Raw genomic sequence first — 23,781 nt, 5'->3', positions numbered from 1 at the left:
TTGGACCCAAAGCAGCAGGAAGCTCAGCATTTTGGATTTAGCCCAGCCAATGGCCATCACTGTACAAACTGACCTGGTTACTCATTCCTTTCTTAAATATGTTGTTTTGTACTTTGATCTGCTGCCCAGTAGATTGTTAGCTTACATTTTTATTAGGCAATTTGAAATGCAAAAGAGGCTATTCTACTCAATCGAAATCGGAAGTTCCAAACTCAGAATGTAATTTGGTGTCGTGACCCCTCCATCCTTAATAAATTATTCTAGTCAAACAAACATTTCCATAGTAGTAGGTAGCTTCGAGTATCGTCTTTTTAACACTTTATACTTTAATATGTCATTAGGGAATTTAGTCCAACATCGTTTACAGCACCACAAATATTTTTTACTTTGAGCCTATTCTCCAACTGCTTTTTTTTATTTTAATTTCACCCTTTCCCCTTTAGTGCTTCTAAAACATGATGGCCATCTCAGGTCAGGACCTTTTGTTCTGTGTCTGTAGGTTTAGCCTGCCTTCCTGCAGCCCCGCATAGTAGCCGAATGTGGAGGCTAAAAGTAAGAGACATTTGGGTACATTCTTTTTTAAACTCTTTTGGCGAGTCATGTCCATCCATTTATATTAGAGAATGTCCGATGTGTATTTTTTAGGAGGCTTATCATTGAAATAGAAAATGTTGATGACAATTTTCCAGACAGCCATTACTGCATCAATTTTAAAATCAAACAATAAATTGGACTTGGACTGTTTTGACCAAACTACATAATGTTAATAATTGTATATGAATGGTACATCTCTTGATAAACTGGGTAAATTAAGATGGCATTGGCCTACAATACAGGTGAATGCATATTCAATAAGAGTGTGTGCATGCATTGAGTTATTGAGCTTGTTTTGGCTGATCAGTGGAGTCTATGGTGCCACAGATGATAAACAATCTGTTTGCCTTCCATTGGACTTCCATTAGCCTACTGATCAACAACATTTACATAGAAGTATCACTCCAGAATTTCACCCCTGTGTGGAAGGACATCATATACCGTAGGCACTGCTGTTAGTTTGAGAATATAAAAGAACATCTATTCAATGCAGATGCTTTCAACGTAATGTCATGATTTGTGATCATGGATGCTTATTTAATTTTGTTATTTCACCTTTTATTTAACCAGGTAGGCCAGTTGACGACAAGTTCTCATTTACAACTGCGACCTGGCCAAGATAAAGCAAAGCAGTGCGACAAAAACAACAGTTACACATAAACAAACATACAGTCAATAACACAAATAGAAACATCTATGTACAGTGTGTGCAAATGTAGGGAGGTTAGGCAATAAATAGGCCATAGAGGTGAAATATTTACAATTTAGCATTAACACTGGGGTGATAGATGTGCAAGTAGAGATACTGGGGTGCAAGTGGGTAAGTAATAATATGGGGATGAGGTAGTTGGGTGTGCTATTTACAGATTGGCTGTGTACAGGTACAGTGATCGGTAAGCTGCTCTGACAGCTGATGCTTGAAGTTAGAGGGAGATATAAGGCTTCAGTGATATTTGCAATTCGTTTCAGTCATTGGCAGCAGAGAACTGGAAGGAAAGGCGGCCAAAGTAAGTGTTGGCTTTGGGAATGACCAGTGAAATATACCTGCTGGAGCACGTGCTACGGGTGGGTGTTGCTATGGTGACCAGTGAGCTGAGATAAACCATATTCCGTGCTCTGGAGAGAGGGAGATATCAATCTATATAGATATGCGTTTCTGTTAGGACGCATCTCTAAACAACTTGGCTGCCAGGACGAAATGACTGAATTGGCTAGTTCAGCTATCTGTCAAGAAATGGGTGGGTTGAACAGTGTTTTCTGAAAGTATTCAGACCCCTTTTTGCACATTTTGTTACTTTAGAGCCTTTAAAATTACTTTTTTTTAATTATTATTCCCTTGTCAATCTATACACAACCTGTTTTTGCTTTGTCATTATGGGGTTTCAATTTTTTTTGCAATTGTATTAAAAATAAAAAACAGTACTTTGTTTAAAGCGCCTTTGGCAGTCTTCTTGGGTATGATGCTACAAGCTTGGCACATTTATTTGGAGTTTCTCACATTCTTCTCTGCAGATCCTCTCAAGCTCTATCCGGTTGGATGGGGAGTGCCGCTGCACAGCTATTTTCAGTTCTCTCCAGAGATGTTAGATCGTGTTCAAGTCTGGGCTCTGGCTGGGCCACTCAGACATTCAGAGACTTGTCCTGAAGCCACTCCTGCGTTGTCTTGGCTGTGTGCTTAGGGTCATTGGAAGGTGAACCTTTGCCCCAGTCTGAAGTCCTGATCACTCTGGAGCAGGTTTTCATGAAGGATCTCTCTGTACTTTTCTCCGTTCATCTTTCTCTCGATCCTGACTAGTCTCCCAGTCCCTGCCGCTGAAAAACATCCCCACAGCATGATGGTGCCACCATGTTGTTTCACCGTAGGGGTGGTGCAAGGTTTCCTCCAGATGTGACGCTTGGCATTGAGTTCAATCTTGGTTTCATCAGACCAGAGAATCTTGTTTCTTATGGTCTGCGAGTCCTTTAGGTGCCTTTTTTGACGAACTCCAAGCAGGCTGTCATGTGCCTTTTTACTGAGGAGTGGCTTCTGTCTGGCCACTCTACCATAATGGCCTGATTGGTGGAGTGCTGCTAAGATGGTTGTCCTTCTGGAAGGTTCTCCCATCTCCACAGAGGAACTTGGGAGCTCTTTCAGTGACCATCGGGTTCTTGGTCACCTCCCTGACAGGCTCTTCTCCCTCAATTGCTCAGTTTGGCCGGGCGGCCAGCTCTAAGAAGAATCTTGGTTCTTAACTTCTATTTAAGAATGATGGAGGCCAGTGTGTTCTTTGGGACCTTCAATGCTGCAGAAATGTGTTGATACCCTCCCCCAGATCTGTGCCTTCGACATAAGTTGTAGAAACATCTCAAGGTTGATCAATGGAAACAGGATGTACCTGAGCTCAATTTCGAGTCTCATAGCAAGGGGTCTGAATACTTAAATAAAGTTTTTTTTCTGTTCTTATTTTTTAAATACATTTGCAAACATTTCTGAACCTGTTCTCGCTTTGTCATTATGGGGTCTTGTGTGTAGATTGCCGAAGGAAAAAAAATATTTAATACATTTTTGAAGAATGTTCTAACTTAACATGAATACTCTCCGAATGCACTGTAACTTGATTCTTCTGCTACGATTGGATAGAGCTAGGCTGTAACTTTGCTCCCTTTCATATCTCTCTCCATCGCTCATATCACTTGCTGCAGTTTACTGCTACTATGAGAACTAGCTCAATGGTGTTTAACTTTTGCTACCAAGCCATAAATGTGCTTAATATCTGACAAGGAGAGCGAGGTTAGGAAAGAATATGAAGCAACGATGCACGTTCTGTCTGAATGACTCAAATCTGCCCATAGTTTGAGAAGGGTGAACGCACACGAGTGCTGATCTTCAGCTTTCTTGGTGCATAAACATGCAGGAAGATTCTTAGGAAGCTAAACCTATGTCTAAATAAAAAGTTAGCAATTTTAAAACACCTTTCCATATCACAACAGTAATGTAATGCGACTACCAACTGTCAATTTATGGATAAGATTGCAGTTCATCAGATCAGCACACCAGTGAATAGCTAACTTTGCACCACAAGTCAGATGGCTCGTTGCCGAAAATGGTGCATGTTGAAAATGATAACCGGCTAATGTTAGGAGCTAATAGCCAACGTAGCTAGCTATCTGATATCTTAGCGCCATGTTTATCTAGCAAGCTAGCTAACATAGTAGCTAATATAGCTAGCTAACATCACAGATATCGTGATATTTGCTAACAGGTCACATAGCTAGCTAGCTTGCTATTGCATGCATGTCTGGGTGGGCACGTTGACAAGCCTTTATTCGTCAATTAACTAAACTAATATTTGCAACAGGAGTTTGGTTTTGGTCACTGGAGAATGGGCTAGCTTGTTGCTTGCTGCTGATTTTCTCAGCTAGACATTCCTCGGCTTTGTGCAGTGCTCGTGGCTCAGGCGGTGAGTGGCGGGTGCCGCAGCAGCTTTACTATCGGCAAAGACTACAAAAGGACTATCAACCCGATAATTCAGCTCGGCATATTATCGGTCGTTCTGTAATTTATATTGCATATAGTCTTGCATTTGCTCATTCTTCCTCAGTGACCCTTACTTTGAATGGCATTGGCAGTCCTTCTGCAAAGCTTCAGATGAAAAATGTATATGTGTATAGGCCTGATCCCTTACTGTAGCCCTGTCAATTCAAACCTCTCCTCAGGGACCACCAGCCGTTCCATATATTTGAACTATTCCAGAGCTAGCACACCTAATTCAACTTGTCAACTAACTGTCAAGCCCTTGATTGAGGTGAGCTATTTTAATGCTACAACAAAAACTGTCAAATGTTTGAAAACCACTGGCCTAGCCTATAGCATTAACAGATGCCATAGCCCACTGCATCTACTCAAAGTATAGGCTACTTTTTAAAAGGAAGACTGAGGGCAGAACTTAACAAACTGCAAATTCTAGGCTACATGATGTTGAGTCAAAAATATTAGTACAGCTGATAAGACACTCTTGGGCCGTAGCATACAACATGATACAGAGAGCAAGAGACTCGTCTGGCTGCCTTTCATGTCAAATTCCTCACGTACAATGGCGCTAGGCTAGCTGGAGATCCCATGCACAACTAGCCTTCACCACTATGGGAGGGAAGCTCAGGGCTGTGTTGCCTGGGGGGAGAACTCTGACTGAGAGCCTGGGTAGTGAGGAGGAGAATAAGAGCGCTGTGTTTTGAGGAACTCAATGAATGCACACGTTGCAGCCAGGGAGAGGTTTTTATCACAACACGTAGGTCTGTTAATGTTCTGCACCTACCCACCTACAACATACTGCTGAGATTTGTTACAGAAGACAACAAATAAAATAATAACAGTCACTGTAATATCATGGTATTATCATTTAGCCTGTCTATGAAACATTTTATACGACATCATCATTTGATTAACTACCTACCCGTATCATGGTTATTATGATCATAAATAACTGCGTTGACAATTTTCGGGAAGAAGTAAGCCTCTGATAACATGGCTGTTGTATGAGACAGACAATCAATTTCAATGAAAAGGGCATGCAGTAGATGTGTTGGCCTGATTCTCAACTCTTCACTCCAATAACACACACAAGCCAAATGACAGTCACTTATTACATTGATCCGTACTGTAGCTACACTCAGTGAATTCAGTAAGGAAGATGGTTTATTTTGAAGCACATTGTACTGTAGTGTGAAACCCATGTGACAGTCCTTGTGCTAGTCAGGCGCAGTAAACTTTAACAGGCCTTTTATGGTCTCCACCTTGACCCTGACTGCATCATTGTGTATGTGGGGCTGTCAGGGATTTTCACTCTGCGGTCTCTACATGTTGAACAACTTCGATACTTCAGGATGTCAGTAAGCCTCTTGCTCTGTTTTTACAAGTCAGTCAGAAAGGTCCCGTGTGATTATAGCTGATAAATATTGGTAATACATTTTAAATAGCCTAGCTGTAAGGGAACAATGTAATGGCATTAGGATCGGCTAGTTTTTTTTGTCTTGCAGACTTTACTATTGGCTATGGAAATGGCTCACTAAATGCAGAACAGATGCCTCTGTCGGACCCTGTCGTGGTTGTAGACTGTTCCTGGTGATGTCTGTATTGTGACTTGCGCTCTTTTCCCGTCCTTTCCCAGGTGTTTGAAGAAACAAATCTCCCATCTGACCCATTGTCACCAGTGCTGACTACAAACTCGACTTACATGGCACCCTCAAATTGACATCATGGCCCAGATATCCAGTGGTAATGGGTTCAAGCTGGACGTGGCCCAGCCCATGGGGGTTGTGGGTAAGGAGGAGGCCCTTCGCATGGAGGTGGAGGCCTTAGCGAAACTACAAAAAGAGAAGAGACACACGCTCCCGGCGACCACCTCCGCTCCAAGGCCCACTCCTTCCTCCAGCAGCCGACCAGAGAAGGACCTCATAGTCTTCCCCGATGCCAAGAAGCAGGCGGAGAAAGACAACTTCCAGGACATCGACGTGGACAAGCTGACCAATGAGGAGCTGGAGAAGCTCCTGCTGGACGACAACTTCGGGGCCAACAGCGGCAAGGCCTTGCGACCCTCCTCGCTGCTGGGATTCAACCTCAGTGCCTCCTACCCGGGGGGCCAAGCCACCTGCAGCCCCTCTCCCTTCCCCAACGGCCAGTGGATGCCTTCCATCCTCTCCACCCCCTCCGGCGTGTCCACGCCAACCCACCATCAGGCTCCCATGTTCCCCTCTGCGCCGTTCCCCAAGCCCCAGACCTGCTCCTTCCAGAATGGCTTTTCTCCAGCCATGCCGCCCTACATGGGCTTGCCTAGCCCGCAGACCTCCTTCATGGCCTTCACTCCTATCCAGCAGCCCGGAGCCATGGTGTTCCAGCAGCCCACCGTCACCCCAGAGATGGCCAAGCTCTTCCACAAGATCCACAGCACCTCGGAATACTTGAAGAACGGCAGGTCAGCCAGTACTGACCTGGATGCTGCCCTGACCAGTGCAGTGTCGCTGGCGCCCAACCCACCGCCACCTGCCGTGGAACCACTTGCTGTCAGCCGTTTCGAGTGGCTGGACCTGGACCCGCTCAACGGGTGCAAAGCTGAGGGTGAGGAGGGCACCTCACCGGCACCGAGCGGCACCGTGACTGTAGTGGGAGGGCAAGCCGGCGGGGACCCCTGGGACGCCGTGCTGCTAGATGAGACGGAGGGAGGGGCTGGCGGCAGCAGTCCACCAACTGAGGTGAAGGGTCATCTCGCAGGTTGCTCTCAGCCTCGGCAGTTGTCGCTGGGGGCGGGGGTCACCAGGAGCCACTCCCTCACCATCCCGGAATCCTCTTCCCAGCACAAGCTAAACAATCAGGTATGTCTAGTACTCTACTTGCATAAGACGATCATACAAACTCTCTCCAAAACAACTCTGTACACAACCACACCACAGCCTAAACAGGCAGTCATAACACAGCCAAAATAACCAAGTTCTAGCATTGCTCAGTCAAAATAACCCATTGTAGTTCAAGCACTTTAGCGCAACCAAAATATTAAAGGGTCCTTTCATCAAAAGCCAAAACAGCAAGGCCAAGTCCCACATCAATCACATCATACCGGCACTGCCGAAACCTCAATTTTTGTCCCTAAAGAAAATACCACTAGCCAAACAATCAGTAATGGTTGCGTTTAGACAGGCAGCCCAAGTCATTTTTTTCCACTAATTGTGTCTCTTGACCAATCAGATCAGCTCTGAAAAAGATCTGATGTGAAAAAGTCTTTTGTGATTTGTCAAAAGGCCAATAAGTGGAAAAAAATATCAGAATTGGACTGACTGTCTAAACGTAGCCCTTGTGACAAGCCAAAACAAATGGGTAAGATTCTAGCACAATAAAATGATTTAGAGGTTCAACAAAGCCCAGCCAAAACAACCGGGTAACAAGTCCCACATCATACCAGTACTGCCAAAACATACATTTTGGTTTCCAAAGCATGTAGCCAGGTAGTCTGGTATGGTTGCCCACACTTTGTGAAGGCTTGACCTCTATACTTCCACTTTTTTATCCTTTTTGTGAAGATGCTCTTTCTACTCTAAATCTGTCTTTTTTAATCAACATTTCTGAGATTTTGGACAGGACCGAAGGCATGTGGCGCAAAATACCATTCGCCTCCATTTTCCTATAAGTGAGCAACCATCTGTCTGAAGCATTTGTCAGTGGGTTTGAGCTCAACTGAAGGGAGGCCACAGAATTGTTTTAACTTCTCTATATACACAATGACTCGTCTATCACTTTTTATTTACTGTGTCTCTTCCCTTTTAGTCTGGTTTAGTCAGAAAAGAGATTTCGTAATGAGTGAGTAATAAGGAGTAAAGGCCTAGCCTATATGTGTGTGTGGCGTTCCCAGAAAGCCCACTTCCTGTCTCATTGTGTTTCTCTGTGTCGGAACAGGACAATTGGCTGCTGTCACATTCTTCACACATGAAGACCATAATTTCCGTTCTGCATGAGATGATTGTCTTAAATATAAACGGTGTCATTTGTTTATTTCCCCCCACTGTCTCGGAGGCATAGTAGGCACCTGACCAATTGTGCTATTTTGTTTACTGTACGTTGACTATGATGGTCCAAAGTAGTGCACTATGAAGTGAATAGGGGGCCATTTGGGAGACCACCTTTATGAGCCTCTTGATGTCTATTTACCACCACAAACCGATGCTGCGCTCAACGAGCTGTATAAGGCCATAAGCAAAGAAGAAAATGCTCATCCAGATGCGGCACTCCTAGTGGCCGGGGATTTTAATGCAGGGAAACTGAAATGCTGGGAGAAATAAGTTGAAACGGATGTCTCCTGTGCAACTAGAGAAAAAACTCTAGTTCACCTCTACACACAGAGACACATGCAAATCTCACCCTCCATTTGGCAAATCTGACTTACTCCACCCTATTAATTCTTGCTTACAAGCAAAATCTCAAACAGGAAGTATCCCATTGATGCGCTCAATATAGAAGTGGTCCAATAAGGCGGATGCAAAGCTACAGGGCAGTTTCGCTAGCACAGATTGGAATATATTCCATGACTCATCCCATGGCATTGAGGAGTTTACCACATTAGTCACCGGCTTCATTAAGTGCATGGATGATGTAGTCCCCACAGTGGCCATACGTACATATCCTAACCAGAAGCCATGGATTACAGGCAACATCCATACTGAGCTAAAGGCTAGAGCTGCCGCTTTCAAGGAGCGGGGCACAAATCTGGACGTTTATCAAAATAAAAAAAATCCGAACTATCAAACAGGCAAAGCATCAATACAGGACGCAGATCGAATCCTACTACACTGGCTCTGACGCTCGTCAGATATGGCAGGGCTTGCAAACTATCACGGATTACAAAGGGATACCCAGCCACGAGCTGCACAGTGATGCATGCCTACCAGACAAGCTGAATGCCTTCTAAGCTCTCTTCGAGGCAAGGAACACTGAACCTTGCATGAGCGCACCAGCTGTTCCGGACAGTGTGAGTAAAACCTTTTAAACAGGGTAACATTCACAAGGCCGCGGGGCCAGACAGATTACCAGGATGTATACTCCGAGCATGTGCTTGACCACCTAGTACTGACCTTCACTGACATTTTCAAACTCTCCTTGACCCAGTCTGTAATACCCACGTTTCAAGCAGACCACCATAGTCCCCGTGTCCAAGAATGCCACGGTTAGTTCCTCAGTGTCCACATAACTAAGGACCTATCATGGTCCAAACACACCAAGACAGTTGTGAAGAGGGCACGACAATGCCTCTTCCCCCTCTGGAGACTGAAAAGATTTGGCATGGTCCCTCAGATCCTCAGTTCTACAGCTGCACTACTGAGAGCATCTTGACTGGTTGCATCACTGCTTGGTATGGCACCTGCTCGGCATTTGACGGAAAAGCGTTAGAGGGCAGTGCGTATGGCCCACTACATCACTGGGGCAGAGCTCCCTGCCATCCAGGACCTCGATACCAGGCGGTGTCAGAGGAAGGCACTAAATATTGTCAGGTTCCAGCCACCCAAGTCAGTATGTTCTCTCTGCTACTACACATCAAGCGGTAGCAGTCTCTAGGACCAAAAGGCTCCTGAACAGCTTCTACCCAAAAGCCATTAAACTGCTGAACAGTTAAACGGCAACCCGGACTTTCTGCTTACCTACATGTACATACACTCAGCAACAACAAAAAACCTCCCTTTTTCAGAACCCTGTCTTTCAAAGATCATTTGTAAAAATCCAAGTATCACCGATCTTCTTTGTAAATGGTTTAAACACTGTTTCCCATGCTTGTTCAATGAACATACACCTGTGGAACGGTCGTTAAGACACTAACAGCTTACAGACGGTAGGCAATTAAGGTCACAGTTATGAAAAACTAGGACACTAAAGAGGCCTTTCTACTAACTCTGAAAAACACCAAAAGAAAGATGCCCAGGGTCCCTGCTCATCTGCGTTAACGTGCCTTAGGCATGCTGCAAGGAGGCATGAGGACTGCAAATGTGGCCAGGGCAATAATTTCCCATGTCCGTACTGTGAGACGCTTAAGACGATGCTACAGGGAGACAGGACGGACAGCTGATCGTGTAACACCTGCACAGGATCGGTACATCCGAACATCGCACCTGCTGGACAGGTACAGGATGGCAACAACTGCCCGAGTTACACCAGGTATGCACAATCCCTCCAGCAGTGCTCAGACTGTCCACAATAGGATGAGAGAGGCTGGACTGAGGGCTTGTAGGCCTGTTGTAAGGCAGGTCCTCACCAGACATCACCGGCAACAACGTTGCCTATGGGCACAAACCCACCGTCGCTGGACCAGACAGGACTGGCAAAAAGTGCTCTTCACTGACGAGTCGTGGTTTTGTCTCAACAGGGGTGATGGTTGGATTTGCGTTTATCGTAGAAGGAATGAGCGTTACACCAAGGCCTGTACTCTGGAGCGGGATCGAGGTGGAGGGTCCGTCATGGTCTGGGGCGGTGTGTCACAGCATCATCGGACTGAGCTTGTCATTGCAGGCAATCTCAACGCTGTGCGTTACAGGGAAGACATCCTCCTCCCTCATGTGATACCCTTCCTGCAGGCTCATCCTGACATGACCCTCCAGCATGACAATGCCACCAGCCATACTGCTCGTTCTGTGCTTGATTTCCTGCAAGACAGGAATGCCAGTGTTCTGCCATGGCCAGTGAAGAGCCCGGATCTCAATCCCATTGAGTACATCTGGGACCTGTTGGATCGGAGGGTGAGAGCTAGCCCCCTACCCCCCCCCCCCCCCCCCTCCACAGAAATGTCCGGGAACTTGCAGGTGCCTTGGTGGAAGTGTGGGGTAACATCTCACAGCAAGAACTGGCAAATCTGGTGTGGCCCATGAGGAGGAGATGCACTGCAGTATTTAATGCAGCTGGTGGCCACACCAGATACTGACTTTTGATTTTGACCCCCCCCCCTTTGTTCAGGGACATATTATTCCATTTCTGTTAGTCACATGTCTGTGGAACTAGGGTCTCAGTTGTTGAATCTTGTTATGTTCATATAAATATTTACATGTTAAGTTTGCTGAAAATTAACACAGTTGACAGTGAGAGGACGTTTCTTTTTTTGATGAGGTTAGTACTTCAATCAATCACCTAACCAAACCTACATGTACGTATTACCTCGCACAATCACCTAACTTACATGTACGTATTACCTCGGTCAATCACTGCAACTACCTCGTTCCCCAGTACACTGACTCGGTACCGTTACTCCTTGTATATAGCTCATTGTTATTTTATTTTGTTACTATTATCTTTAGTTGAGAACTGTCCAGTTCACTCTGCTGTGTCTGGTTGTGGAATGTCTGTTTTTCTGTGAACGTTTATGGTTTGATTATGGCTGCCTGTCTTATGTCTGTGTGTGTTAGGCATACTACTGTTACATAATGTGTTGTCTGGATGTGTGTATTCATTTCTGTCTGTCTGTACATGCTCTCGCCTTAACTGTGTGTCGCCCTAGTTTGCTAGCCTAGCTGCCAGGCAGCAGTAATGTTGGTATAGCCTAAACAGGGACAAGCCCATACAGCTCCCCACCATGCCCCACTGCAGACTCATCTGACAAGCCCCAGAGCGGCCCAGCGTTGCCATGGCAGCAGGCGCTCTCATGTAGGCCGAGTGTGTAAGACTGTGTGTGTGTGTGCTGGTGGGCAAAGCAATACTCTCAACCAGCATGGCACAGTGGTGTAGTGTTACCTTCTACAGACCAAGACACCCCTTATCGGTTTCCAGACCCATAGTAATCTGGCCCACAGCCTATCGCAGTCAACTCCCTACTCTAGCCAGAGTGCTGTTTTGTTATTGTCATTACCCTCCAGATTAACAGATTGGATGTCGGCGGTTGGGTATAAGTAAGCCTGTTGTTGCTAACACTTCAAGGGCTGGCCTCAGATGTTGCAAAGCAGGTGGAGTTTGTTTCTGTGGAAATGTTTGCTCTTGTATTAAATGAAACAAGTGAGCTTAGTTCAGGAGGTAACAATTGTATTTACATCTGTCTCTTCTCTTTTTAAAATATTTCTCTCTTTTTTTGACAACCTGTTGTAGCTAAGCCCAGGGCAGGGCCCTTGTATTGAAGAGCCAAAGTCAGGCAAACCAACATTATCCGTTGTTCGAGCAGTTATGTCTCAGATAAATAAAATTAAAAACATTTAGTCGGGCCAGCTCCCCCTGTAGTTTGTATTGGAAAGCCGAGAGGACTTCCCAGCATGCAGTAAGCCCAGGGGACATCAGCATCTGCAACAGAGCACTGAAGTGCACCATAGAGTTCAGTCATTGCGAAGTCACGACTTTTGTACTCACAGAACGCCTGTGTCGTCACAGCAGAGTACTAGCTAGGACTTGCCTGTTACGACAGGCTATGGTGCTTGTTTCTGTGTGTGGGGACTGTTGATCAATGGGCGTTTTTAAAATTAGAGCGTGTGTGTTTATGTAACCAAAGGCCACCTCAGCTCTGTCTTCCTCCATTTGAACAGCTTTTCACATCTCCGCACGCCTCTGCCAGGATCTCTCATTAAAGCGACAATAGCCTGGCGGGTAGGCGCGTCGGGCCAGTAACAAAGGTTTCTGGATCGAATCCTTGAGCTGACAAGGTAAAAATCTGTCGTTCTGCCCTTGAGCAAGGCAGTTAACCGATGACGTGGATGTCGATTTAAAGCAGCCCCCCCCGCACCTCTCTGATTCAGAGTTAGGGTTAAATGTGGAAGACACATTTCAGTTGTACAACTGACTAGGTATATCCCTTTCCCAATATGTAACTTTTTGGGCGACCCGACCACATTCACATAGAAATTAGAGTTATATTTGTCATTCTCATTGAAAGCATGTCTAAGAAGCAGTAGATTGGTTCTGTGTGTGCTATTTCTATTGTTCCCATTCTTTTTAAGTTTTCTTTTTGTTTCTTTTACTTTCAGTTTTGTACACCAGCTGAAAATACAATATTTTTGGTTATGGAAAACATTTCACAGCGGTGTAAATGGCACAATGATTCGCTACACTATACTTGCTTATTTTGTGACATATAAACTGAAATTAGGCAAACTATTAGAATTTTAGAAACCAGGAAATGGCGGAGCAGTTATGACCAAATTATAATTCTCCTGCTGCGTACTGTTCTCTTCCATACGCTCTGTGTGGTGGTGTATCGATGGGCCTACAGAGGGACGATGGATACAAGTGAACTCGGTCTTCACCTCTCACCCGGTTTTACTTTCAACAAACAGGAAGTGCATTGTGGGTAAAAAATTGTGGTTGAGAGGGGAAACGCCAATGGCATCCTCTGAATCAGCTGGTGAAGACCTAGCTAGACAACAACTGCAACCTTTGTTGAAAAATGAGATTTCTATAATGCCACAGTGGAAGTTAAACTAAAGAGAAATCATTAACTTCCTGATTTGAAGGAGGAAGTCAAACTTAATTTGGTCAGCTGGTTCTCTTGACATAGTTAACCAGGGCCAACCAAGAATAGTGAAGAGGTTGAGGAAAGTAGAAGAGACTCCTGTCAGTGGAAGTCTACAGTATTACTAAACCACTAAAAACCTGGGCTAGTGAAGTAGGTACCATTCTGGACTGCTACAGGCAGCAAAACTGTACAAGCCTGGGACAATGAAGTGGTTTACTGTACTATCTTAAGACTGACCTAAGATGTAGGAGCTGTAAAGCAGACCGGACCTGACTCAGAACAGTAGGGTGGACTAAAGCAAACCACATCAGATTAATGATCTGTGAGTCACATGGGCCTTACCCATCCATTCACTCACCCACCCCTATCAGACAATGAAACAGAGAAAACAAAGACAGGCCTGTCTAACTGTACAGCCCGGTGTCTGTACTGTAGGGGGGGGTGTGAGTGAACACACCGCTCACCCTGTTTCATTGGATTATCTTTGCGCGTTTGTTTTCAATGAATGGATTGTGTATAAAAACACAAACACTGCTAATCCCTCACTCCTTTCTTGCCTGGCTAGATGGGATGTACAAGGTGCTTGGTGAGAGCCAGAGATTGGGGTCTCAGCCAAGTCGACGCTACTAGAACACTGCTTTGTAAATATGTTTCACTTTAATACTATTTGAGGTCAAAACAATGTTTGTCTCTAACAGTTCTTCACAACAGATACTTAAAAAAAAAAAAATCTACGGGAAAAATAAAATAAGCATTTTCTTATTGGACAAGTCCATGTAGTCTTTCCATATTCCAGTCGGTTGTCTTCCGTTTGGCGCCTAATGAACACAACCCTGATGCCACTTCTAGATTCAGTCACATTTCATGTCCGAGTTGTTGGTTTTGCTTGTGTGAAATTTAAGAACCGCTGAGCAAAGTAGCTCATAAAATAATGCTCAATCTGCTGTGTTCTCACCCGCTGAATGACGAACATAAAGAAGGCAGACTCTTATGTTGCAATACAGCATTACCATTGTACTACTCATTTCATCAATTACAGATAGACAGCCATAACATCCTGTTATTATAAACAACTGGAAAGATGTGACTTTTTCTATAAACAAAACTGACATTACCTTGCTCGCCATTAAGTGTGCGTGTTTAGGTTTTGCATAGATCTCTTATCATGGAAGTGTAGAATCAAATTTTATTTCACATGCTTTGTAGACAACAGCGAGTAGAATATAGGGAGTAGAAAATAACATGGCTATATACAGGTAGTACCAGTACCAAGTCGATGTGCAGGGGTATGAGGTAATTGTGGTAGCGACGTTCTGTACATATAGGTAGGGGTAAAGTTACTAGGCAACAGGATAGATAATAGACAGTAGTAGTAGTAGTAGCAGCAGCGTGTGGGCGTATGTATTGTGTGTTGCCACCATCTTAACTATGGATAAGATGGTGCCCGACAGAGGCAGTCTCGCCAGGGGCTCCGATAAAACATTGGAGGTTTCTCTTTTTTTGTTTACCTCAAATGTTCTTAATCAGTTTGTTTCATGCATTACTACATACACCCAGGTATTGGGATACGAAATAAAACAATGACAATTATAATAAAACAATTTAAAAACAATATACAGTGCATTCTGAAATTATTCAGACCCCATGACTTTTTCCACATTTTGTTACGTTACAGCATTATTCTAAAATAGATTTTAAAAAATCACTCATCAATCTACACACACTACCCCATAATGACAAAGCAAAAACAGGTTTTTAGAAACCGGAAATATCACATTTACGTAAGTATTCAGACCATTTACTCAGTACTTTGTTGAAGCGCCTTTGGCAGCGATTACATCCTTGAGTCTTCTTGGTTATGATGATACAAGCTTGGCACACCTGTATTTGGGGAGTTTCTCGCATTCTCTGCAGATCCTCTCAAGCTTTGTCAGGTTGGATAGGGAGCGTCGCTGCACAGCTATTTTCAGAACTCAAAGATGTTTAATCGGGTTCAAGTCCGAGCTCTGGCTGGGCCACTCAAGGACATTCAGAGAGATGACCTGAAGCCACTCCTGTGTTGGCTTGGCTGTGTGCTTAGGGTCATTGTCTTGTTGGAAAGTGAACCTTTGCCCCAGTCTGAGGTCCTGAGTGCTCTGGAGTAGGTTTTAATCAAGGATCTCGCTGTATCTCTCCTCAATCCTGACCAGTCTCCCAGTCCCTGCCGTGAGAAAAATATCCCCACAGCATGATGCTTCCACCACCATGCTTCACCGTAGGGATGGTGCCAGGTTTCCTCCAGACGTGACGCCTGGCATTCAGGCCAAAGTTCCGTTTTGGTTTCATCAGACCAGAGAATCTTGTTTCTCATGGTCTGAGAGTCTTTCAGTGCCTATTGGTAAACTCCAAGCAAGCTGTCATGTGCCTTTTGCTGAGAAGTTCCGTCTTGCGTCTTCCGTCTTGCGACTCTACCATAAAAACCTAATTAGTGGAGTGCTGCAGAGATGATTGTCTTTCTTGAAGGTTCTCCCATCTCCACAGAGAAACTCTGGAGCTCTGTCAGATTGACCATTGGGTTCTTGGTCACCTCCCTGACCATGGCCCTTCTCCCCCGATTGCTCAGTTTGGCCAGGCGGTCAGCTCTCTAAAGAGTCTTGGTGGTTCCAAACAGAGGCCACTGTGTTCTTGGCGACCTTCAATGCTGCAGAATTTTTTTTGGTACTCTTCCCCAAATCTGTGACTCAACACAATCCTGTCTTGGAGCTCTACGGACAATTCCTTCGAACTCATGGCTTGGTTTTTCTGTTTTAAATACATTTGCTAAAATTTCTAAAAGCTGTTTTCATTATGGGGCATTGTATGTAGATTTTTTTCGGGGGGTGGGCTATTTAATCCATTTTTAGAATAAGGCTGTAATGTAACAATGTGGGAAAAGTCAAGGAGTCTGAATACTTTCTGAATGGACCAACGATACCAGCCCACTGAATGAATGACATGGATCGAATGGGCGATAAGATGTTGATTTAATTTAGAACAACAATAGTGTAATGTTTGTTATGCCTCTTTATCAGCATTGGCGCTCATGTTAATAATTTGACCGTGTGCCTTGCGGGTTGATGCCATTCTCTTTATATTTTTCTTTTGTAAAAAGAAGCTGTTACAGGACTGATATTTACTGTAACTCTATTACTAATCAAATGTATTGTAAGGGAAACGAAAACATGCTATGTGTTGCATTAGGCCTTTAGAATAATGCAAAACATATCCTTGACTCGATCTAAGTTGATGAGCGGGAAATAAACAATGCCAGTCAGGCCCATCGACACTACACCTCAACTATACCTAAACTACACCTCAACTATGCCTAAAATAATTTCACACAGTTACCCTATAGACAAGATTTTAAATGGACAATAATCTGAGTGACTATTAGGCCTATCAGTTTCTACATGAAGGGATGTAAGTTACAGATGCAGGGAAAGGAGCATCACTTTATCAAATCCTCCTTCAGAGTCATGCACTGACAGCATTGCAAATGCTGCAGAATTTAGATGAGTTGGATGGCGGATTGGCTATTGAGCTTGAAATCTACGTTGCTGATGAAAAGTAATCTGATTCTGATATTTACTTCGAGCCTCTGCCTCCGATGCCTGAGTCTCGCCGCAGAAAAACAACAGAGCCAACAGATTGATCCCAACTGCCATGGTGAAACAGGAGTCGGGGAGGGATGGCACGGCGAGACAGGGGTCTGGGAGGGATGGCACGGCGAGACAGGGGTCTGGGAGGGATGGCACGGCGAGACAGGGGTCTGGGAGGGATGGCACGGCGAGACGGGGGTCTGGGAGGGATGGCACGGCGAGACGGGGTCTGGGAGGGATGGCACGGCGAGACGGGGGTCTGGGAGGGATGGCACGGCGAGACGGGGGTCTGGGAGGGATGGCACGGCGAGACGGGGGTCTGGGAGGGATGGCACGGCGAGACGGGGGTCTGGGAGGGATGGCACGGCGAGACGGGGGTCTGGGAGGGATGGCACGGCGAGACGGGGGTCTGGGAGGGATGGCACGGCGAGACGGGGGTCTGGGAGGGATGGCATGGTTTGGGTAGAAAGGAGTGATGAGTTTGACATGCAGATGTTGCAGCATATCAGATTGTACTGTTGCTCATGCGCACAGAAAAGGAAATCATACATGAGACATGTTTATGGATGAACTCAAAGCATTTATTGCACTCTTGTATGTCCGCGGAATGTGGAGTCATTTTGGTATGATAGGTATGGGGTGGACCTTTTTCCTGAGAGACCATGCCACACAACCTCTTCAGAGCGGCCATGCCACGCAAACTCTTCAGAGAGACCATGCCACACGTGCGGCAGGTGCACACAAAACAAGGCCCATAAACTGTGAAGTTCAATCAATTTATTTTGTGGGGCTTGCTCACACAAAGCCCCGAAAATGTGTGCTGACTGTGGACCCGAAGCATAAAGAGAAGACTTGATTGATTCATGTGAAAAGGCACGTATAAGGCCACAATACAGTTTCCGATACGATCAACAAATTACTTTTATATCTTGTCATGAATATATTTCCACAAATATATATTTTTATGTAATTCATCCTTTACGATTGTTCAGGTGCTGGTGCTTGTGTTTAGGCAAATAATTTCACCTGTGCACCTGGCTGGTTTCGTTATTTATTATCTTCTTTTTAATTTCTACTTTGTCAAACGGAGCTGTGTAACTGGACTTTTCCTATTAACCCTATTACAAATCGAATCTACAAATAAAGTTGATCAAATGGATTACATTTTATTGTAAGAGAAACTAAAATAGGCTACAGAAGAAAAAAAACTATATATTTCTTCATGCAATGAATCCTCTACAATAGTTGACGCACTGCAATGTTCTCTAGCGCAGGGGTTCCCAAACTTTTTTACTCTGGGGGAAGGCCCCCCTTCCAGCATTGGCGAACAACCCAGATGTGAGTGCTATGGGGAGATAGTCATTTTAGACAGGTTACCTTAGCGTTCTTGGGCACAGGGACTATGGTGGTGGTCTTGAAACATGTAGGTATTACAGACTGGGTTAAGGATGGGTTGAAAATGTCAGTAAAGATTCTTGCCAGCTCATCCGCGCATGCTCGGAGTACGTGTCTTTGGTAATTTGTCTGGCCCTGTGGTCTTCTGAATGTTAACCTGTTTAAAGGTCTTCCATTGGCTACGGAGAGCGTGGTTGGCTCTCCAGGTGAAATTACTTTGATAGTGGAATGTTGTTCAGTGTAAAGCTTTGCTCTGATGCAACTTTTAGTCAGTGTCCTAGAAATCACACATTTTGTGTTTTTGGTTTAAAATGTAACACACATGGAACAACACACGAAAGGGACTCTGTGTACCAGGCATTTTTGTAACCCTCCCCAATTCCTTTTGAGCAGAATCAGTCTTTCTCTTTCATGCATCGTGATGTCACTGAATTCTAAAACACCTCTTGTGCTGTTGTGCCGACTCACAGTAGACCAGGAAGAGGAGACGGGACATTCACTGGTAATTTCCTGTTGCACAGGAAAGGAAACGCTTTCTTAGCCTTGGCAGTCAGACGGCTAGTTTGTAAAATTATGGGACATACTTCCTGCCAGTTCCCGGCAGCTTTCACACACACTACTGTATACATCAATGATGTCACTCTTGCTGCTGGTGAGTCTCTGATCCACCTCTACGCAGATGACACCATTCTGTATACTTCTGGCCCTTCTTTGGACACTGTGTTAACTAACCTCCAGACGAGCTTCAATGCCATACAACACTCCTTCCATGGCCTCCAACTGCTCTTAAATACAAGTAAAACTAAATGCATGCTCTTCAACCAATCGCTGCCTGCACCTGCCCGCCCGTCTAGCATCACTACTCTGGAGGGTTCTGACTTAGAATATGTGAACAACTACAAATACCTAGGTGTCTGGTTAGACTGTAAACTCTCCTTCCAGACTCACATCAAACATCTCCAATCCAAAGTTAAATCTAGAATTGGCTTCCTATTTTGCAACAAAGCATCCTTCACTCATGCTGCAAAACATACCCTCGTAAAACTGACCATCCTACCGATCCTCGACTTTGGCGATGTCATTTACAAAATAGCCTCCAATACCCTACTCAATAAATTGGATGCAGTCTATCACAGTGCCATCCGTTTTGTCACCAAAGCCCCATATACTACCCACTACTGTGACCTGTACGCTCTCGTTGGCTGGCCCTCGCTTCATACTCGTCGCAAAACCCACTGGCTCCAGGTCATCTATAAGTCTTTACTAGGTAAAGTCCCCCCTTATCTCAGCTCGCTGGTCACCATAGCAGCACCCACCTGTAGCACGTGCTCCAGCAGGTATTTCTCTCTGGTCACCCCCAAAACCAGTTCCTCCTTTGGCCGCCTCTCCTTCCAGTTCTCTGCTGCCAATGACTGGAACGAACTACAAAAATCTCTGAAACTGGAAACACTTATCTCCCTCACTAGCTTTAAGCACAAGCTGTCAGAGCAGCTCACAGATTACTGCACCTGTACATAGCCCATCTATAATTTAGCCCAAACAACTACCTCTTCCTCTACTGTATTTATTTTGCTCCTTTGCACCCCATTATTTATATTTATACTTTGCACGTTCTTCCACTGCAAATCTACCATTCCAGTGTTTTACTTGCTATATTGTATTTACATCGCCACCATGGCCTTATTTTTGCCTTTACCTCCCTTATCTCACCTCATTTGCTCACATTGTATATAGACTTATTTTTCTACTGTATTATTGACTGTGTGTTTGATTTACTTTGTGTAACTCTGTTGTTCTATGTGTCGAACTGCTTTGCTTTATCTTGGCCAGGTCAACTTGCCTACCTGGTTAAATAAATAAATAAACATCAAGGAATCCCAGAACTCAATTCCTAGGGGGATCCTTTTAGTGTGCGTGTAGCTTTTTGCCCCAGTCTCTGCCCTTCCTGACTTGATGTTTATTCACTCGATGGGATTCAATGTGTTCATATATCAAAATGTCTCAGCATACACCACTCCTAAACACCTCTATTACTTTGGGAAAAATACACAAGACTAAATGAATAGAGCCTCAGTCAGTTTGTATAATGTGTAAATGTATTTGTGGGATGGTCCAATTTAGTATTGGGGTGCTCATTTGTATTTCCTGTCTTTACTGCAAGTTTTTGTGTTTTAATCTGTTTACAATACATACATGACTAACCGAACACCAATTTAATTCCATATGAAATGAACACCAGTAAACCTATACACTATCTCAATGGAGGTTGAAGTGTGTGTTTTGGCCCATGCACCGTTTTTCTGGTTGTTTACTGTTTTGTTCACCATGTTGTGTGTCGTTGTCTCGCAGCACAATAAGAGACCTGGGAGAGTACTGTACACCGCCCTGGAGGAGAAGGAAGCCCAGAACCTAGAAGTTGTAGCCTTCTGTGAAGATGTAGCAACGTAAGCCACCGTGTGTGTGTGCTGTAATGTTTGTATGATTTGTTAGTGATGATATATCTGTGCTCTGGGAATCACTCTTACATGATGAACACCTGCATTACACTACACACACACACACACACACACACACACTATTCGATAAACACAGATGTGCAACAAATATTAGCAAAGCAGAAGAGTTTTTGAAGTTCTTTGGATCCCATAAGGAAGTACAGGGCAGTAAAAGCGCGGCAGGTAGCCTAGTGGTTTGCGCGTTGGGCCAGGAACCGAAAGGTCGCTGGTTCGAATACCTGAGCCGACATGGTGAAAATCTGCTGATGTGTCCTTAAGCAAGTCACTTATCCTTAATCTGCAACATGTTTAATTTTTTTATGGGATGTTAAGTAGGAGAATGGATCATTAATGGATTATCTACTAGTTTATGGATGTATATTTTCTAGATTAGCTAATTTAAGGAAATACAAGGATATGAAGTTTATGAACGGTAAAGATGACATACTGGCTTTGTTTTCAGCCTGCGGTCAAAGTTCCCCCATGATGACCTCCACACCAACCCGGGGTACGTGCTGAGTGCAGTTATCCCTCAGAGGGATGTGGGCGGGGACAATGGCTGCAGTGTCAAGGTGTCCATCGAGATCTCCGAGTCCCAGGAGCCTGTCACCTTCACCTGCGATGGTAAGGACAATAACACAATACACCTACTAGCATTGCTAAATCCCATAAATGTTCTTGAAATTCCCAGGTTTTCCAGAAACCCCGATAGAATTCCCGGGAATCAGGAGGGGAAACGGAATCCTCCAAGTGGGAGTTCTGGAAAACCTGGGAATTTTAGGAACGTTTTTTTGCAACCCTGACCCAAACATAGGTGATCAGTGGTCCCCGACCCTGAGTGTGCAGGCTTCGTGGTAAGACACCTTTATACCCATAAAAGTAGGTTATTACTATATGCAATGACATCAATTGGCCTCTTCTTTTCTAGAATGGAGCTCTTCCAGGTTTCAATAACCCAACTCCTATTTATTTAAATTTTCTATTTGTATCCGAGGCATTTCCCTTTTTAAGACTGAGCTTCAGATAGAAGATAAGAACACTGGATGAGAGGTCTGAAGGAGGAAGCAGCATTCGGAACAGACAGTTTATTATATTTTTTAAATGTTTTGTTGTTGTGGGAATATGCCACATTCCCTCTCCTGACATAAAATGTTGTGCCCCTGCCCCAATGGCCTTCTCTATACCCTTGTCCCTGTGTCGCCTCAAAAGGCCTTCTCTGTATACCCTTGTCCCTATGTCGCCCAAAAGGCCTTCTCTGTACCCTTGTCCCTATGTCGCCCAAAAGGCCTTCTCTGTATACCCTTGTCGCCTCAAAAGGCCTTCTCTGTACCCCTGTCCCTATGACGCCCAAAAGACCTTCTCTGTATACCCTTGTCCCTATGTCGCCTCAAAAGGCCTTCTCTGTACCCCTGTCCCTATGACGCCCAAAAGACCTTCTCTGTACCCCTGTCCCTATGACGCCCAAAAGGCCTTCTCTGTACCCCTGTCCCTATGTCTCCCAAAAGGCCTTCTCTATACCCCTGTCCCTATGTCGCCCAAAAGGCCTTCTCTATACCTGTGTCCCTACCTTCTCTATACCCCTGTCCTGCAGGGCCTTCTCTATATTATCTTCTCATTCATCCAAATGGCTTTTGGTTCGCTCTCTGGGGGTGTGTTGTCATTGGCTTACCCCAGGTTTGTAGCTCCGCCCCCGAGGCAACCCCTCCAAAGCCAGTCACTGATCTCTCTTGGCCCGCACACTGTGACCAAGTTCTCTGATGGAGTCTGTCCTGGACTCCCTGGGCCCTGGCAGCGAATCAACACCAACCTTTTGTGTGTGGATAATACTGACTGTGTTATGAGCTTAGGCGCTGTCTGTCCCCACTGAGGACTCTAGCTGTGAAGCCACAAATGGCGTCCCTCCCTTTCCTCACATGATGTCTGTTTCATCTGTCCTAATTGCCTTTTTTTTTAACCCTCTGTGCCAAACAAATGGGTTTAGTTTGCTATTTCGTGTTGTGTGTGCGTGCGTGCCCAGTCCTGCTGACCCAGTCTCTCTCTGTACCTCACTAACTGGTCACACTGCCTCTTCCTTCCCCTGTACTGTACAGCCAGGTCTGATTCGCTGGCCACACCACCTGCTCCTCAGTTCACTTCATGGTTTCCTACCCAATTGTGCCTACCCACTTTGTTGTGTTTAGATTCCCCTGATTGGCCACAATGGAAAAGCCAAGGTCGTGTATATATCGGCACACAGGAACAATGGCCTTCAGTTCTCTATTCTAGGAGGAGAGAGGTGTGCGGGGGGAAGGAGAGCAGGCTGAAAGGTTGTTTGTTTTCTTTCCCTCTCTCTTGCTTCTTTAATCTATGGCGTTCCTCTCTTTGTCGTCAGGTAGGCCGGGCCCCTTTCTTCCAGTTTTACCAGCTTCCTAAATGTGACACGTGGAAAAGTAAACCGGGGGGGGAAAACCCATTCCCAGACGACTCTTTCCCCAACTGCTACTGTTGCAGCTTCTCGGCTCTCCTCTGACACTCTTACTGTATTTAACAGCCAATCAGAGCTGAGCTGGCTTCTGTTACCGGGGAGAAAATGACTTCTTTTTTAGGCTAGAATCTCCAACAGCAAGATTTAGGTTAGTGATACCCTGGCGTGGGGAGAGAGGGGAAACTCTGGGAACTGGCTGAGGTGGATGTCTTGTGGCTTTGAGAGTGTTGGATGCCACCTTAATCAAACCATCTCTTTTTAACAGTTCTCTGAAATGTACT

At 44.9% G+C, this 23,781-nt stretch overlaps 1 protein-coding gene across 2 annotated transcripts in view; it reads left to right on the top strand.

The window, feature by feature from the left end:
- Window positions 1-23,781, top strand: part of LOC120052357 (phosphatidylinositol 4-phosphate 3-kinase C2 domain-containing subunit alpha-like) — a 64,546-nt gene that overhangs the window by 2,625 nt on the left and 38,140 nt on the right. For both annotated transcript variants that reach the window (XM_038999214.1, XM_038999215.1), the window contains exons 2-4: window positions 5,742-6,942; window positions 20,891-20,985; window positions 21,500-21,660. In XM_038999214.1, coding sequence (XP_038855142.1) covers window positions 5,830-6,942; window positions 20,891-20,985; window positions 21,500-21,660 — 1,369 coding nt within the window. In that variant the 5' untranslated portion in view covers window positions 5,742-5,829. The remainder of the gene's footprint in view (window positions 1-5,741; window positions 6,943-20,890; window positions 20,986-21,499; window positions 21,661-23,781) is intronic.

This window comes from Salvelinus namaycush, chromosome 8 (genome assembly GCF_016432855.1).
Source record: "Salvelinus namaycush isolate Seneca chromosome 8, SaNama_1.0, whole genome shotgun sequence".
NCBI classification, from domain to species: domain Eukaryota; kingdom Metazoa; phylum Chordata; class Actinopteri; order Salmoniformes; family Salmonidae; genus Salvelinus; species Salvelinus namaycush.
Note: the sequence above shows the minus strand (reverse complement) of the source record. Positions and strands in the feature narration are given on the sequence as shown.